The sequence below is a fragment of the Phalaenopsis equestris genome, unplaced genomic scaffold, assembly GCF_001263595.1.
Source record: "Phalaenopsis equestris unplaced genomic scaffold, ASM126359v1 Scaffold207195, whole genome shotgun sequence".
In the NCBI taxonomy this organism is placed as follows: domain Eukaryota; kingdom Viridiplantae; phylum Streptophyta; class Magnoliopsida; order Asparagales; family Orchidaceae; genus Phalaenopsis; species Phalaenopsis equestris.
The window spans coordinates 599-12251 of record NW_018226546.1 but is presented as its reverse complement, the minus strand read 5'-3'; the positions used below and the strand labels follow the sequence as shown (position 1 = coordinate 12251).

Here is an 11653-nt window from a genome sequence, read left to right as displayed (position 1 = left end):
TCTATTTGTTTATTGGAAAATTTACAGAGCACACAATTTTTATGTATTTACATGTCTCACACAACGACTTTCATATTTATATATATGGCGCTTTGGTGCTTTAAATCTATACATGAAATTATGCATTTTACACATCTCACACAACGACTTTCACTTTCATATTTATATATATATGGCGCTTTGGTGCTTTAAACCTATACATGAAATTATGCATTTCATTTTTTAAAGGTGATAATAGTGCTATTCTTGATGTCATATTAAAGATTTTAGTGTTTTTTGTGTAAACATTGAAGTTTAGGCGTGAGATGTGTATATACATAAAAATTGTGTGCTTTGTATGTAAATGCACCCCTGTTTATCTGATATGGAAAACCAATTAAATGTGAATCTTTGGCGTGCCAACTGACTGTCTAGAAGTGGAACCATTTTTAAATCCCTCTGAATCTCTAGTATATTACTTCATTTTGTTATGGTTTAGTGATGTTTATTGGTGGCATTCTTACTTTAGGAATTTTACAAGGCTTCTAAGCTGAGGTTTGATGATGATCCTTCATTTATGCAAAGGGCACAACAAGCAGTGGTTCGTCTGCAGGTGAGGTTCCACATATTGCATCTATGTTTTTTCTAACAATAATGATGGTATAGTATGACAGGGAAGTGGTTCATCTGCATTAAAAAATAAAAAAAATAAAAAATAAAAAATAAAAAGGTGTGAGAGCTGGGATGAACTTTAAATTCTGCTTTCGTAGTGAATATTTTTTTGCTAACGTATCTGTTTTTACTTCAAGCATAGGGTGGGGAAGAAAAGTACCGCAATGCCTGGAAGAAGATTTGTGAAATAAGCCGTAAAGAATTTGATTTAGTCTATCAGCGGCTTGGTGTTCATTTAGAAGAAAAGGTATTAAGAATATTTACATTCCATAATTGTTTTTTGGTTGGTGTCTGATACTTGTCTTCTAATGATATTTTGTTTGGTTAGTTTTTATCTCTTTATCCTCTATTCTTCAGTAGATTAAAACAATTTAGAAAATTTTTTTGACTTACTAGAATATTTTATATGAATTTGAACCTTAGAATTTATCGCCGGGCAATTATCTTTGAGATTTTTTTGATTGACTTGTATACGCTTTTTGAGGTGGAGTGTTCTAGCTATTTGCTTTTAACACTTTCTTGGCCCTTTTTTTATGATTAAAAGTAAGTTTTGTTGTCTTAATTAAACTTCTTGCTTCTCTATTGTACATGCGGACATTATGATTCAGAAAGATCCGTGCTTCTCAAAAAGAGTTTTTGGGACTAAATAATCCTCTTAATTGGATGCTATTGATTTTCCAATTAATTGAGGACTATGAGCAATAGAGGATGATTTCTTTTATATTCATTCTTGTGATAGTTAATTTTGTTATTTCTTACTAGCACTCTAAATAACTTTTTGACCATGTATAGCACTGTAATATTTTTTTTGGATATCTTATGCTGAAAATTTGAATTTTTCGTATGTTTCTAAACCTTAACGTCTATCTATCTTCATACATTTTGTTTTTCTTTTTTCTTTCGAGATTTTAATTCACCTTTTTTTTTTATGCTCATCTATATGTATTATGAAAGCTTTACTTATCAGAGTTTCACTACTGCATCCCACGATATCAAAAAGGAAAATTTCAATTTTGATTTTGAAGTTACATTTTTTGTGGTCATAGACTCATAATCAATCAGCTCTTGAGTATTCACTTTCTAGCAAACCACTGTTATTTCATTTATAAAATAAAATAAAAAAACTCTGCATTTTGTTCTTTGCAACTTCTTCAGCAATTTTCATGAATATCAAGCGAAACCTATAAAATATTTTGTTGAGATTTGGAATAGACCAACTTACTTTCATTGATAGGAGAAATGATATTTAAACCCGATTATAATAGGCATAGTAATGAAAAACAATAAAAACAAAATAAAATAACTAGAAAAGAAAATAAAATAGAATAAAGTAAAAAAGGAAATACATAATCAAGAAATAAAATCAAATAATAAATAATAATGACATAGATCGTTATAATGTAATACTCCCACTCTCCCTTAAGTTGAAGTATAGATGTCAGTCATGTTCAACTTGGATTTGAAGTCATCGAACACAGAGCGAGACATGTTTTTGGTGAGGATGTCCGTTAGTTGATCACTGGAGGGCATATATGAAATACAAATCTCCTCGGACTCAAACTTTTTCTTAATAAAGTGTCTGTCAATCTTGACATGTTTGGTACGATCATGCTGAACTGGGTTGTGTGCAATGCTGAGCATACGAAGTTCACGAGACAGAGGTTGACATACGGAGTTCAAGGAGCATAATGCATAACCAGAGAGCTTCACAGATTCCTAGGGACATGAATCCGAATTCAGCTTCAACACTGTTTCGGGCGACTACCGACTGTTTTTTGTTTTTCCACGTGACAAGATTGCCCCATACAAATGAGAAATACCCTGAGATGGATCGTCGATCATGAACTGATCGGGCCCAATCAACATTTGTATATACAACAATAGATCGAGATATGTGGCGGGAAAAGAACAAACTGAGCCTGGTGTACCTTTGAAGTAGTGGAGAATTCGGTGGATAGTTTGGAGGTGGTGCTTGTAGGGTCATGCATGAATTAGCTCACTATTCTAACTGTGTGGAATATGTATGGGCGAGTATGAGACAGATAGATGAGTTTTCCCACGAGACATTGGTAATGAGTTTTGTTAACATGTATAGCATTGTGAATGATAGATAATTTTAAGTTGGAATCCATTGGAGCAAAAACATGTTTGCACAGAAGAAAATTGTTCTCTGTCAGGTGATCAACCACATATTTGTTCTGAGACAGACAATTCCCCGAGAGGACCAGACTACTTTCATGCCTAAGAAGTGCCGGAGAGGTCGCAAATCTTTCATCTCGAAGGACGAAACAAGAATGTATTTTAAGGACTCCATTGTTGGGAGATCGTTACCAGTAACAATATCGTCAATATAGATAATAAGGATAGCTGCATGATCATTGGAGATAATCATTTGAGGTGTGCTGAAAGAAGATGTGTGATCTGATTGAGCCTGAGTAAAACTATGACCCACAACCACCTTTGTGGACAAGCTAAACCAGACCATTGGGGACTGCTAAAGGGTCTTTGTAGTCTGCACACTTGTTCAATGGAGGCAGTAGAATCAAAACCCGAAGGGAGAAACATGTATAATTCTTCTGTCAGCTCACAATTCAAGAATGCATTCTTGACATCTAGTTGGAATAAAGACCAATCCATATTCACCACAAGTGCAGCTGGACCTGAATAGTGTTCAACCTAGCCACCGAGCAAATGTCTCCTCATAGTCAACTCCTTAGGTCTGTAAGTATTTTTGGCGACAAATTTTACCTTGTTGCGTTCAAAGGATTCATCATAGTTGAATTTGGTGCTAAAAATCCATCGATTCCCAATAGCTTTTTTACCCTGAGGAAGGTCCACGATATTCCATGTATGGTTCCGCTGAAGGGCATTCATCTCCTCCATTACTGTCGTTTTCCAAGCTGAATCAACAAGAGAAACCTCAATAGTAGCAGGGATTTGATTGTTCGTTGGGCAGTAGCAAATGCTCTGTAGTTCAGCGATAAAATGTGGGAAGACATATTTTACCGTAGAATAAAGGGAGCATGTCTGATTGCGTACCTTACTCGAAGAATTTAACTCATTTGGAGGAGGGGTTATGCTAAGGATGCCGCCTTGAGCGGAGTCAAGGTTTTGTAAGGAGGTAGTGGGCTCCTGAGTTGGAGCATTAGGACAGGTGCGTCAAGTGTAGACATGAACAGTGGGAGGAGGAGATTGTGCACTCAATGGGATATGGGACTCAGTGGTGGGAACAATGGGAGGACCATCCATAGGAGTAGGATAAGAGACAATGTTGGGGAACTCAAGCTCCCACTCACTAGAGGCCGAGTTATAAAAATAAGGAATATTTTAAAAGGAGACTGACACTCACATAAATTTTTTTTGTGGTTGGATCAAGACATCAATCCCCCTTTTGAGTTGCCGAGTATCAAAGGAAGATACATTTTATGGATATGGGATCAAATTTACTTCAGTGCATCCATAAATTTTGGGATCTAAAGTTGAGAAGACTCGATTGGCAGGGAAGCATGATATCAGGACGGCTAATGGGGTTCAAAATTTGTGAATTTTGAAGGGGACTTTTTTATAAGATAGGTGGCAATTAGAATGACATCATTCCAAAAATATTTTGGAACATTGGATTGAAACATGATGAAGCGAGCAACATCAAGGAGATGACAATTTTTTCTCTTGATAGCCCTATTTTGCGAAGTGTCGGTGCAAAAACTATGATGGATGATGTTTTTACTTACCAAGAATGCACTCAAAATAGAGTTGAAAAACTCACGATCATTGTCGGTCCGAAGGATCTGAAGATGTGTTTTGAATTGAGTTAAGATAAAAGTTGTAAAAGTTTTGAAAGGTCATAACAACTTTCGATTTGTCTTTTAAAATATAAACCAACGTCATTCAAGTGTGATCATCAATTAAGGTCAAGAACCATCGTTTATTGGTATAGTTGGGAGTGCGAGAAATCCCCGATGTCACTGTGGATGAGGGGGAAGGAGCGGAAGCTGTGTAATTTTGGAGTGGGTGATGTACCCTGTGATGTTTGACTAACTGACACGTCTCACAATTGAAGTTAGAAAGATTGAAAACATCAGAGGATATCAAATTTAAATATTAAAATTTAGGATGACCTAAACGACAATGTAATAACATAATATGCATTCAATGACTCGATATAGGCTGCAACTTTTGAGTATCGTGTCTTCACTCTCGCGTTGTCCTCTTGGAAGTACTAGAGTCTAGCTACCCTCTTAGAAACACCAATCATCCCTTTCAAATGATGATCCTGAAAAACACAACAATCAGACAAAAAATTAACAACGCAGTCGATATCACTTTTCAATTTGCTGACTGGTTATAAGTTACATTGCAGTCGATGAATGTGTAAAACAAACTTCAGAGTTAGATCAGTCCTTAGTATAATCGATCATTTATCGACAATGGAGCTAAATGATCCATCGTCAATTCTGATGGTATTTTTTCCATAGCACGAATAGGAAGTTGAGAAAATAAACTGTGAGAGCTATAGGAATAGTACCTTATTGGACATGGCAAGTCGATGAACCTGCAAAGACTTGATTGGCTCCAAGAAACTTGATTAATTGCCCTATTTGATTTTTAGGGATTCTGAGGATTCCAGGATTTTATGGGTAGAAGCTGGTTGTGTTGTGTCTGGTTAGGCCGTCGCTGTGAGTCCCTTGACAGCAAAAGATTTGGTCAAAGGTTTGTATGTCGGCTTACCGCGAAGTTTCCAACTCTTGTCTCGAGTGTGGTTGGGTTTGTGACAATAATCGCACGCGGGGTAACCGGTTTGAGGTGACATGGACGAGGGTTGAACACCATTTGAGATCAAGGTTGATGACTCAACTGAAGGAGTATAAGTGCTGAGCATGACAGGTCTCTTGCTTTCTTTCCGACGAATTTCAGTAAAAAGTAGCTCTAGCAGAACGAAGAGAATACCAACTAAGAATACTGCCTCGTACTTTGTCAAGCTCTTTGTGGGGAATTGAAACATACTATCATTTTTACGATCTTCTTGAAGAGGGATAAGTCGGCAAAAGACTCCCAACTGTAATCGTAGTGTAGGTCGCATTCCATTCATAATGCAACTAATTCCTTATAGCATTGGGTCACGGTCCTTGAACCATGTTTTGTCTCCCGAATTTTCTTAGATACTTGATAGAGTTGGCATGAATTTTCTATATCCAAGTAGGTAGCACGGATGACCGCCTAAAGAGCACTAGCTGAAGGTGGAAACATGTATGAACGACCAATTGAAGTCTCAATTGGGCTGATCAGCCATGACCTGACCATGAAATTCTCCAATTCCCAAGCTTCATGTGCTGGGTCAGTTTTTGGAAGTTCACGAATCATACCTGTGAAATGGTCAAACTTCCCACGTCCTTTGACGAACAAAGACACTGCTTGGGAGCATTGGAAGAAGTTACTGCAGTTCAACTTATGAGTTATGATTAAGAAATTCATGTTGACGTCCAGTCCTCCGGTCTGCAAGGGAGTGGAGGTTGGAGTCGATTCTCTGGTGGAGTCAGGAACGCTTTCTGAGAGCGATTCACTGAAAGAATCAGTTATAATCCCGACTGAGCCAAAGGATATGTTGTTGTGGTTATGAGCCATCAATGAATTTTGGTAGAACCACACCAAACGGATACAACTTGTAGTAATGCATATAGCAGGACAACTGCAGGAAATCTTCCTTTAGAACAACGTCAACAAAAGAAATCAAATATTAAGTAATAATGAGATAGGCCGTTATAATCTAATTTATTTAAATTTTGGAAATTAGAATGGAAAAAATATGTCTGAAAAAAATAGGGAAAATGTTAAAGTAGCTTATGCAGATCCTTCAAATTTGGTGAGAATTAATAACAATCAGGTATTAGTCTTTATCCTTGAGCACATTAAGGGTTTCATAGTGTGTACTTTTGAGGATATTTTCTAATATAATGTCTTCCTGTTCTAATTGCATCAATTTCTCGGTGCTCGTTCTCCATGCTTACCCCTATTTATTTCAAAATTTATGACATGCAACTATTTTTCACCCTTTTATTCCCAATTTTCAGTCTTACAGTGTCTGTGATTTTGAAAGCTGGCATTGAAGCTTCATTGCCGTCACTTTACCAATGCTGATTGTTGTCATGTGCTTAATATGCTTTATGATCTCATATATAAACATCATGAAATTTGAGGAGTTGGTGAAGATGAGCGTTGCCTCTAGTTTTTCCCTAAAAAATAACTTTGCCTACTTGATTCCTTGATTTGATGTATTTTTAGGACATAAGTTGCTCATATTTTTGGTGTATTTTAACCTATATATCAAGATTCTCTATTGTATGGCATGCCCTCATATCTAGAACCATCATTTTCTTACTTTTCATGGGTAATTTGTGCACTTTTAGGGAAAAAATGAGACAAAATTGGTTTGTCTTTTGTCTCCTTTTGATCATGGCTAGTCACTATTTTCAAAACTTGAAATTTTTGAAATTTTTCGAATTTTAATTTATCTCTCTCTCTCTCTCTCTCTCTCTCTCTCCACACACACACACACACACACACACACACACACACACACACACACACACACACACACACACACACACACACACACACACACACACACACACACACACACACACACATATATATATATATACATATATCATATTTGTATGTATACATGCACGATCCAACTCGTACATCTTTTAAAATTATAGAATCGATAATTAATATTCAAATATTTGTAAAGCATATTTCTTATGATATTGTGCATTGTCATGTGAAACTGAACGTGGCTGTTGTATCCAATCCAGCTTGCTATCTACATATTTATTACACTCAATAACATGCTTGCTTTAAAAACATTTGTTTTCGATTTACAATATTCAAATCATGCACCAACATTAATTGGCATTGTAATACTTGCAAATTGCATCAAATGTTGATTTCGAATATGTTGCATACACTGCTGAAGCCTCTTTAGAAACTGAAACTGCTTCACAACCTTCCTCGAAGTGGTCTCTTGCATAATAATTTATAGCACCCACTTTTTAAAACCTTCGTCTAAATTACAATAATCTATTTTATCCTCGGTCTTTTTTAAGAGAACATCTTTCTGTTAGTTTAGCTGGGTTATACTTGATTGGGGAAGTTATGAATAAATCTCTCTTTTGCACCTTTTTTTAATTGTGTGAGAATTGACACAATACCCTCACATTTTTCATACAAATTTTTTTTCATCAACTTTTTTTTTAACTTAGGGGGAGAGCTTTTACAACCCTTACATTCCCAAAGTCTTGGAGGAATTGACTGCCAAGGGGCTTATTGAGGAAAGTAATGGTGCTCGGGTAATATTCATCGAGGGGCAGCAGATTCCTTTGATTGTTGTGAAAAGGGACGGTGGGTACAACTATGCTTCAACAGATTTAGCAGCTCTATGGTTGGTACTTTCTGTTATTTAGTGTAATATTCATAGGTTCTGTCCGCTTCTATAATTTATTGAATATGATTCATTCATGTCCTTCTTGAATCATCTTATGATGAACTCTTACAATATAGTAAAGGCCCATATCTTCAAATGGTGTTTCCCATAATAATCAAATCCTATGAGTAATTATTGTAATTGTTAATATAAAACCTAGATAATGATCGAAAATGGCTCATTTGGTCTTATTATTTTGGGGTATTTACATACATAGAACACCATTCTTATGTTATGTATTTGTTAGTCTCACTCCTAAACTTTCATATTTACATACATATCACCCATATATTTAATACATAAGAATTGTCTGTTAGGCATGTAATTTTTAGGCATGTGATTTTTTTTATTATTTAGTGGTATTGGTTTGTATTCAAAAGAGTTTTTATGGCTTACTTTTTTCAACAATTATTGGATTGCTTCATCTCACTTGTTATATATTCTGAACTTTTTTTTGGTGCAATGTCTGGAGTCAAATTTACATCAATTGTATGCTTTTGACTAGTTTGTTTAAATGCTTACTACAGGTGTTTCTTAAGCCATGATAGCCATTACATATATCTCTTACCACTGGAAACCAGAATGTTCTCATGCAAATATACAAATAGGATTCAACATTTTGAGGTTATTTTATGTGGCTTAAATCATTTGTTTTCCTGATTTAGGTACCGTCTCAACATAGAAAAAGCAGAGTGGATAATTTATGTTACAGATGTTGGTCAATCACTGCACTTTGATATGTTTTTCAGTGTAAGTATTATATCTTCTATACTTAACATTTGCTGAGATACATGAGTCTTTATCCCGGCGCATTATGCATTCATTTGTGGTATCATTAATATCAACTGTTAAATTCTTTCCACAGATTTGGGTGGTATAACTGTAAAAAAGCTAAGTTTACGTGTTGAGTGCATATGAATAGGGTGGTATGCATGTAAATTCCCCTTTTTATTAATGATACAGGCAGCAAGAAGAGCTGGCTGGCTTCCAGATGTGAAGAGCAATCTCTATCCTAAAACAAATCATGTTGGTTTTGGTCTTGTTCTTGGATCGGATGGCAAGCGATTCCGCACGCGAAGTTCCGAAGTTGTTCGTTTAGTAGAGCTGCTTGATGAAGCGAAAAGTCGCAGTAAAACTGAACTCGTTAAACGGCTCGAGGATAATGGTATTTCAAAGTGTTTATTTATTTTTTAATTGTTTAGTTCATGCATTTAAACTTAGTAAACTAGTTGACAGTCATATACTTGTTGGAAGATTTACATACATACCACACAATTCTTATGTATTTACATATCTAACACTTAAACTTTAATTCTTACATATATACCACCTTAGCTTGAAAAGGTGTATTTCACTTTTTAAAAATTAAAATTGTTTTTTTTTTTTGGGTGATATGAAACATTTGGGTGGTATAAATGTAAAAAAGCAAAAAAATTGGTGTAATATATGTCAATAGATAGGAATTGTATATTATCTATGTAAATGCCCCATAATTGTTTCTTCCTGTGCTTTATTTTATCTAATTATTTTGTAATTATTCTCTCGTGCTAATCAGGAAAACTCAAGGAGTGGACGGATGAAGAGCTTGAAAATACCGCTGAGGCTGTTGGCTATGGTGCTATCAAGTCAGTCACTGTGGCATGTATTTTATTATTTCTATATCATGTTATTATGTATTTCTACGGAATTCATGATCTGCACAATTCCATGTTCTTTGTTTCCTTTGGTGTTGCTCCATCAAATACACTTTTATTGATTTGTTTCATTATCTTGTCATTCATGCATTTATCCTTGGCCTCCATGGTTGTTTTGTTTTCAAGCATGTTGATGATCAATCACAGTGCTCTCTCCTTTATACTTGTAGATGATAGATCACATTTTTCAACAAGACGGGCGCATAAATGTGTCGTTTTTTTGTAGCTATTTTAATGCAAAAATAATGGTTTTTGACTTTTTGAGTTAATTTCTCAACAGATATGCAGATCTGAAAAATAACCGGTTGACTAATTACACCTTCAGTTTTGACCAAATGCTAAATGACAAGGTGTGTTCCCGGACATTCTCTCCTTTGTGAGATAAGATAGGCTTAAGCATGTTGGTACTATTTATAAATTTTTCTTTGTGCCTTTTCAAACTTTGTCCTTTGTTGGGGCTTTTTTTGGTATTTGATATGTATTTTAATGCCCCAACTTTGAGTTTGAACATGTTTCTACCTTACTTTTTGGCCATGGTAAATATTAATATTCCATTTTCAGCAACATTGATAGCCTTTTTTATTATTTCCTTCAAATTAATTTTTTGTTTCTTATTTTAAAGTTTACCACACTTTGAAATCAACAGGGAAACACTGCCGTCTACTTGTTGTATGCTCATGCCCGTATCTGTTCCATCATCAGGAAATCTGGCAAAGACATTGAAGAGCTAAAGAAAGTACGAGTTTGAAATTTTGGTTGAGATGTTTTCTTTTTTTATTTATTTATGCAAATAAAAAGAAGCTTTTTAAGTGTAATAATAAATTCTTCAAAACTTATTCTGTTTAATTTTCACTGTACCAGTCAGGGACGCTCGTGCTTGGTCACGCCGATGAGCGTTTTTTGGGGCTTCATCTTATACAATTTGCAGAGGTGAGCATGCTTCATATTCTTATTCTGCTATTTATCTATAGTATTTATTCACCTCTGCTCCGCGTCAATTTTATTTTGAAAGATTTACATACATACCACTCAATCCTTATCTGTTCACATTTTTAAAGGGTAAACTTTAATATTTAATTTCATACCATCTTACCTCTGCATGAAAGGGTGTGTTTCACTTTTGAATAGTTAAAATGGCACTATTTTTTATCCAATATGAAAGATTTGGGCGGTATAAATGTAAAAAAACAAAGTGTAGGTGTTAGATATGTAAGTACATAGGAATTGGGTGGCATGTAAGTAAATTCTTCTGATTTGAGATCTTTTTTTTATGGTTACTGTACTTCAATAATGTTTTTTTTTTCATTTTCTTTCACGAAGTACAAATATATTGAGGTTTGCCTTGCTGTATGATTTTCAGGTAGTTGAAGAGGCTTGCACTAATCTTCTTCCAAATGTTTTGTGCGAGTATCTCTACAATTTGTCGGAAATATTCACAAGGTTTTACACTAGCTGCCAGGTACTTTTTGTCTAATATGATATATTTTTTGGGTCCTCCATGCAAATGTTGGTATTTAGCAGCTGTATGTACTGTTTTCCAGTTATGCTAAACCATTCATTGTTTCTCCACGTGGTGTGGAATGGGCTTTCTTAGACCTATTCTGTCCCTCCAGAGCTCTCCATCTTAACATGGACCATCACATGGCATTTGGGGGAAAAAATATTACATCAGAAGCCCTGATGCAGAACTCCAATGAAATTGCGTCACATCACACGACTAACCCACTAAATAAATAAAAAAAAAATTCTATACTAATGTATGGTCTACCTCATTAGTACACGTGGCATAATTTCATTGGAGATGTATTTTTGCATTAGGACTCCT

The 11653-nt window shown here is 35.2% G+C and overlaps 1 protein-coding gene across 1 annotated transcript; it reads left to right on the top strand.

Moving 5' to 3' along the window:
• Positions 1–508: 508 nt before the first annotated feature.
• Positions 509–11287, top strand: LOC110036471 (arginine--tRNA ligase, cytoplasmic-like; the record flags this gene model as incomplete). Its single annotated transcript, XM_020740921.1, is given in 10 exon segments — positions 509–592; positions 794–898; positions 7914–8092; positions 8800–8884; positions 9098–9299; positions 9690–9759; positions 10109–10178; positions 10475–10564; positions 10690–10758; positions 11189–11287. Coding segments are annotated over 10 exon segments (1053 nt in total), but the record flags the coding sequence as incomplete, so codon positions are not given.
• Between the last annotated feature and the right edge of the window lie 366 nt (positions 11288–11653).